At 38.3% G+C, this 7,027-nt stretch overlaps 2 protein-coding genes across 2 annotated transcripts; both read right to left on the reverse strand.

The window, feature by feature from the left end:
• Positions 1-372: 372 nt before the first annotated feature.
• On the reverse strand, positions 373-1,292 carry LOC108852717 (uncharacterized). The gene has a single exon (XM_018626209.2). The coding sequence runs from the start codon at positions 958-960 to the stop codon at positions 559-561; it is 402 nt and encodes a 133-aa protein (XP_018481711.1). The 5' UTR covers positions 961-1,292; the 3' UTR covers positions 373-558.
• Positions 1,293-2,170: 878 nt separating this feature from the next.
• LOC108849282 (uncharacterized) lies at positions 2,171-4,489 on the reverse strand. The gene is made up of 3 exons (XM_018622831.2): positions 4,164-4,489; positions 3,667-4,070; positions 2,171-3,531 (listed from the first exon to the last, which is right to left on the reverse strand). Exons 1-3 carry the CDS (start codon positions 4,221-4,223, stop codon positions 2,313-2,315), a joined length of 1,683 nt encoding a protein of 560 aa, XP_018478333.1. The 5' UTR covers positions 4,224-4,489; the 3' UTR covers positions 2,171-2,312.
• Between the last annotated feature and the right edge of the window lie 2,538 nt (positions 4,490-7,027).

Below are 7,027 nucleotides of genomic sequence, written 5' to 3' on the forward strand. Positions count from 1 at the left end.
AGCCTGTTACTTCTAAGCCTGGCCCCTTTTAATTTAAATATAGTTAACATGGGCCACGTAGAGTCCAAACTAGAACGAACGTCAATGATTAGATTACTAAGGAATATTAACACAAATCATTCACAAAATCATCGACTCGCTCTCTATGATATGAAAGCAATGACAGTTTTGACAGACTCGCTGCTTTGGACAGCACCCTCACCTACTTGTGACATCTGAAATTGCGCGTTTCAACCACAAGTAAAGATACGATTACAAAGCGTCGTTGGTCAAGCAAACAAATAGTCAACCATATAAATATATTTATTTCAATGTTACTTACGTTTGAATATCCTCCTCCATGCCTACACGTCCACGTGACTAAAGAATTTAAAAAGGATAAAAATGTAGCTGGAGGTTAAGACGTAAATGCAAACCATTTTTTCTATTAAAAAAAAAGTTTGGATCCACTATATATATTTGATTGATTAATTTATTGTTTTTATAGTTTCTGAAATGTAACTTTAACACAGATTAGTTACAATCACAACGCTTAGCACCAACGATCCACATATGTAATTAACTAAGCGGTGAGAGTACAATAGAACCAGAGCAAGGTTTAGGTACATTGCGGTGAACGAGAGTCCCCTGCGCCATCAACATGGATTTGTAAATCTCCACCAGCTTCTTCTCATCATACTCCCTCGATGCTAAACCCGACCCGTACCCATATTCACCGTACCCGTAGGACGACCCTATGGCCCCAGAACTGGCGAGGCGCAGCATCATGTTGACGTAAGAATCTCGAAGCCGCGTTAAAAGCTTCTTAGGGGACGTAGTCTTTTTCAAGACCCTCAGCTTCGGCACTATCTTGATCCTCCTCCAAAACCGTCTCTTCCGGGTCGGATCCGAGTTCGACTTCTTTGCCGAGACATCTAGCCTTTCGTATCCTCTTGACCTCCGCCAATACCTTATCTTCATCACACTCCCTCTTAATGTATATAAATGTATTTGTAATCTACAGATCTAGAGAGAGAGGAAAAGAGTGAGCAGTAGTGGAGAGTTTGAGTATGAGAGAGAGGGAGGGAGACTTTTTGGTTTATTTATAAAGAGCACGGATCGTTATGCATATTCGATTACGTAAAAATATCACATTCCACCCGAAATAATTAAAATGGTTCACGTAGGAAAACATTAAATTTAGCAAAGCTTTACGAGTTTCTCATCCGCCAAAACAACGAAGTGATGCTTTTATCCACCAGAATAAAAAGTCAACACTCATATTTAAGAAGCATACAACAAAGACTTCGTTAATTGCAACTTTTTTTGGTTTATAAATTCTTTATTTTTTTAAACGCAATGAGATGCGCAATTACAGCGGTATGATTGCTGGTTGCATTAAATATGTTTAGTAATACCCTCAACCTCCCCCCCTGAGCGAATAATGAGCGTTGGATTTCTTATTGCTCCCCCTCTCATGTGAACTGCACTTTTATTGTTGGGGAGTTTTATTCCCTAGGCCTTTGAAGTGGGGAGTGGGGACTATAACGTCTACAACCATGTGTTTTGGTGAAAAACATTTACAATATGATATTATGATTGATATAAAAAAGAAAGAAAGAATAAGTCTATTGATTCATATACGTATCATATGTGTTGTAAAGAATTACCTTTCCATGTTATTTGGGTACTCAATCAATGTAACTCACATAAGGAATTTTTTTTTTATAACGATAAGAAAGAAAAAAAAGCCTTTTATGATTTATCGTCGGTTGTCTTACCAAAGACAAATAAACTTTGGTTCAAAAGAGTTTTAGGACATAAACACCACATATCGCACCAGACATTTGAAATCTATGGTACAAAGTGCTCCCTCTGTGTTATTAAAAACGTTGCTCATCATTTTTCCCTTAGAGAGAAGAAGATACAGAAAAATAATGACATGGCGTGATTAGGATCGTCGATTTAATCACACATTTATTTACGAACGGCGTCTCTTTTTTTTCCTAGGCACGGCGTCGTATTAGTTATCGACCAACAAACGATTCTATTTCTTTTGGGCCTCAATAGGCTTTCTTTGATTTACTAGATGAACTTGATTGCTTCCATATATGCCCATTAAAAGAAAAATACTAGACAGAGACGCCTACTAAAGACATAAGTAAAGTAACAAAATTTTCCTGCAGTCGAATAATCTTCAGTGTCTTTGTTTTTTTGCCAGCTAATCTTCAATTTAATACCTAACATCGTTTTCATTTGTATTCAAACACTATAGTATATATTCGGTTATTATTTATATTCGCTGACTTGGTAAAAAATGATCACTGAACATTTTAGCAGGTGAGAGCTTCGAATTTAACCGGAATTGGATGATTGAACCCAGCCCGGGTTAGTAGATTCCCGACAGCCGCGAGATCTCTACAAAAAACTCCTTGGTACGCATTGGTATTTACCGGTTTCGGTTGAGTACTATCGGTTATCTTAGTTTTTTCCACTGATTTTAATTCAGCGAACCCGGTTCTCTTAACCAAACCGGATTTTTCAACAGGCTTGCGTTCTTCAAAATTGTGCATTGGCGCCTGCGCCGCCGCAGCGTTCCTTTTCCGTTTCTCAGCCGCCTCCGCCTCCTCGGCTATGATCGCTTTCACGGCGGAATATCCTTTCTGAATCAAACGGTAAAGCAACAGCGAAGACATCTTGGCTCGATCTCTAACCGAATCGACGTCGTTCAGATCGGTGAACTCACACCGGTCGATGAAAGAGGAGGCTCGATCAGGCTTGTATCGTAGACACAGCAACAGATGAGCTCGATCCAGCTCCGATCTGGTGCAACCGCGTCTGACTCCGATCAAACCGTAGTAATCAACGTTCCCAGTTTCTCCGTTTGCGATCTTTTCCTTCAGTTTCTTCGTTTTCGTCGTCAACACGCATAATCTCCCAGGGATCTCTCTGTATTTCACGTTGTGGCGTTTCCACGCCGGACCTGGAAGTTTCCGATCGCGCAGAATCGCGTTGTAAAGAAGCTTCAAGTGCTCTAGATCGTGAAGCGAATCTGGATAACACCGTACGGTTTCCAGGAGCGCGGCTCTAGTCTCCAGCGCTTGGATGCACGACGGCTCCAGAGCTAGCGTTTTGTTGCAGTCGGCGATCGCTTCCGCTATTCGGCCTGCGGATTTAAACGCGGCGGCTCGATGCACGTAGCATTCGGCGAGGAATCCTTGAGGCGCGGGGCGACGGCCGTCGACGATCTTTGAGAAGTGACGGATTGACTCGGAGAAGAGGCCGGCGTCGAATGCCGCGATCGCGGCGGCGCGACGACGGAGGAGAAGCTTGATGTGAGCGAGAAGGTGAGTGGCGTTCTCCCCTTCCGTGAGGTTGCGTGGCGGAGACGTTGGTGAGGAGGATACATAGAGGGGAATGAAGCTATCGTCGGACCAGCAAATACTCCGGCGACGAAACTCGGCGGAGGCGAGACGTTTGCCGGTTTGAAGGAGAACCATCGCGTCCTCCATTAGTCCTAGGTAGCAACAAGCTTGCCCCAACACAACGTACCTGACAATTGTTAAAAAAAAAACATTTTTAAAAAAGCACGGTTGGTGTTGCGGTTGCTCAGAAAAGCGCGTTTGCGTTTTCTGCGGTACGTTTACGCTAAGTAAATAAAGAAACGCGGTGAAAATGAAATAATACCTCCATTGGCCATCTTGGTCGCATTTCTTACAGATCCCTGCCATCACTTTCTTGGTCAAGTCAGAAACAGAGAAGCATTTTAACGACGAGTCACGTTCCGACCTGTCGGAGAGAAGGTTGACTCCGTCGCGAGAGTAGGAGGAGGATGAGCCTTCTGATGAAGAAGGGGATGCTTCCTCTTCGTTAGCGGCTAGCTTAAGACTGGGAATGTAATCCTGAAGCATATCGGCGACTTCTTTGAAACGACGGAGGAAGAGCAGAGACCTAGCCTTAAGCTCTAACGCCGTCTCAAGACGAGGCGATATGGACAAGGCTGCCTCCAGTAAATGAAGAGCTGAAGTGACATCGTTTGGCTCCCCACTTGCCATTAAACTCTTTGCATCTTTAATGTACTTATCAACAAGCTGAGAGATACAAAAGAAAAGGAACATTTTAGTATCTTTGAAGTAGAATAGTTGTAGTTATCATTTCCAAGGGAATTGAGATTATACTATTACCTTTCTTTGAGTGAACCACCACTGCTTCTTATCGCCATTAACGCTAGAATGAACCGCCATTGTTTTTTTTCTTTTTCTTTTGGAAATTAGAAAGCTTCTTGATTTGAATCAATCGACTATTGAAACCATCAAGAACAGTCAAAATCTTCCAATGCTTAGAAGCTTTGTAAACCCTTAATTAAAATGCTTCTCTCCACAAACATTTAAAAAAAAAAAAGACAAGTGATTGTGTGTGAATGTGGAGAGAAATAGAGCACTATAAGGAAGAGAGAGAGATGACAGCTTTAGCCTCAAGGGAAAGAAAGCTCTGATCCTTCAAATTCATAGCTGGCATCACTTCTCCTTTTTTTTCTCTGCTCCCTCTGTTTTTAAATAATACATGTTTTGAGATTTTCACACTTTTTAATAAAACATATTAAAATTTACTTATTAGTGCATAGTTTTTTGTTATTTTATATTTCCTATATTTCTAAACCAATAAAATTTCAAGAAATGCAATTAATGTTTTTGAGATTCACAATTATTCATAATTAGTTGACAAAAATTACATTGAAAATATGAAAAATACATCTTTTTGAAACAAAAAAAATTCCTAAAACATACATCTTTAAAAAACAGAGGGAGTATTATTTATCTACATAGCCAATGTTTTAGGTTTCACACTGTCGTTCCCCAAACTTTGGATTAATTATCAAATAATATCTTTTTTAAACAAAGTATAATGTTATTCCCAAACATTCGTATTTTCTTAATCTACCAATGCATCAATTTGAAATTGATATTGGACAAGGATTGTCTAGCATTTTTTTTAATCTTATAAACGGTGTGTTGATTAATCTTTAGAAATTGTTAGTTTATTTCATACCGTTAAGTATATATAATTATACAATTCAAAGTAATTCGATATAGTTGCTAACATGCTATGATCGTTAGTAAGTAAGTTAATCCCGTAATCTATTTACTTTAACGTTATAGTACTTGCACTGGAAGAAACATATCCAGTACTGTTTTTTCTTTTCTTTTGACAAAAGAAGTTTTGGTTGGTTCTTGCTGGTATATCCAGTACTGTAACCTTGGACGAAACTAAATGATTGCATTTCTTAAGACCCATTACGGTTATCATCATTATCAATTATTCAACTCTATTTTCCATCCTTTTATATTCTTTAGAAAATACAAATTTGAGCATGTAATGTTGATAATGAGACGTTTGAGTCTTGACCATGTGAGTATTTGCATATAGTGGCGCGTTATAATGCTCAGATAATGGATACATGATCTTTTTCCATGTTACATTTCTAGTTCAATGATGAATATCGGATATATCGGATTTCATGAACATCAAAAAAACAATGGATAGACCTTAAGGTAGCTCGTTTAGTAACTCGATGGGAAGACTTAAATATGGTAAAATTGTATACAAGTAATTTATCAGAGAGGTAAGTGGTAACATCATAAAGTAGCTCTAGAGCTATTCCAACGGAGTAGATGTGTATTTTCTTATAATGTCTAGAGCATCCCCATCCCCACTCCATATTCTATTCCATTTATAGAGCAAATGGAGTGAGAAATGGAGTAATGAACAAAAAATAAAAGCATTACTCTATAAATGGAGTAATGCTTTTATTTTTTGTTCACTACTCCATTTTTCACTCAATTTACTCTATAAATGGAGTAAAATATAGAGTGGGGATGAAGATGCCCTAAGCATCTAACATTATGATTTTGTCATAAACAAAAAGTGGTAAGTGGTTTGGTTGTTAATTACCCCCAAGAGTCAAGCTTTCCGAATTTCAATCAACTACTCAGAATGTTTATATACATTATTAAATTATAATAATAGTAAATATGTCTATTGATTTTAAACTTAAAATAGAATTACGTAGTGCTCGAGCAAATATGATGATGCGGACCTTTCTCAATTTGTTATTGTTGCATCTGTGTGTCTTAAATCTCTGTTGTACCAGTAAAATGTCCAACACTCGTTATCAAGGTTGACATCTGGGAAGTGCGGGGGCCCTCCCCCCCGCGGTACGGTATGCCTTTTCGGTTTAGGAAAGTTACTATTTCTATTAGGAAAAGGAAATCAGGTTTTTTGAGGCTGTATAAATATGGGTCTAAGGGTTTGTAAATTATGATCACATCATTAATAAGAAACCCTAAACATGTATTTGCTTCAATACGTTTTCTTCTCTATTCTTCTTCTAACCTAAACAACGGCTGTTCACAACAGTTATTCTTTTGTTTAGTGACTCTTTTAATTAATCTTTCTTCACAATGATGCTTAACCTTGTCAAATAACATAATTACGTCATAAATAATCCAGTTAATTAGCTGACACCTGTTGTTGTCAGTAATAGGTTAACCAATGAACGAAATGATTGGTACATGCACAGATCAGCGTTGTGCATTGCCAATTTGCCACACACCATAATTATTGCCTATTTGGCACACCAAACTCTCTTAATTTACTTTCATACATCTCATCTATTCACGTATGCCGTATGTTATCATCATCGTGTTTCATAAAGCGCTGGTTTTTGGTACATTGAATCCCAATAATGCATTATCATCAATTGGGGTAATTAATAAGTTTTTTCCCCTCATCCAAGCAACAATTTGTGTTAACAATACAACATTTTATTGACAAAACTAGATGGAAATGGGAGCAGTACATCGATTTGCATCTAACTGGAGTTGTGGCCATAGCAATAATTGCTGAAGATTCCATTAGAGTCTGATTTATTTTAAGTGGTGCGAATGATGTTCTGCAAGGAAAAGAAGATTGGGTCCATTGTCACGTATATAATTTGTCGCGGCTATATCCATGTCGCCACAATTTAGTTTTGAAGATATAAATATAT

The sequence above is a fragment of the Raphanus sativus genome, chromosome 4, assembly GCF_000801105.2.
Source record: "Raphanus sativus cultivar WK10039 chromosome 4, ASM80110v3, whole genome shotgun sequence".
Lineage (NCBI taxonomy): Eukaryota > Viridiplantae > Streptophyta > Magnoliopsida > Brassicales > Brassicaceae > Raphanus > Raphanus sativus.

Bases quoted from the DNA above. Each gene is read 5' to 3' on its own strand.
- LOC108852717 (XM_018626209.2), bottom strand. From the start codon at position 960: ATGAAGATAAGGTATTGGCGGAGGTCAAGAGGATACGAAAGGCTAGAT.
- LOC108849282 (XM_018622831.2), bottom strand. From the start codon at position 4,223: ATGGCGGTTCATTCTAGCGTTAATGGCGATAAGAAGCAGTGGTGGTTC. The intron at 4,071-4,163 runs GTAATAGTATAA...TGTATCTCTCAG, and splicing joins GGTGGTTCACTCAAAGAAAG to CTTGTTGATAAGTACATTAA. The intron at 3,532-3,666 runs GTATTATTTCAT...AACAATTGTCAG, and splicing joins GACCAAGATGGCCAATGGAG to GTACGTTGTGTTGGGGCAAG.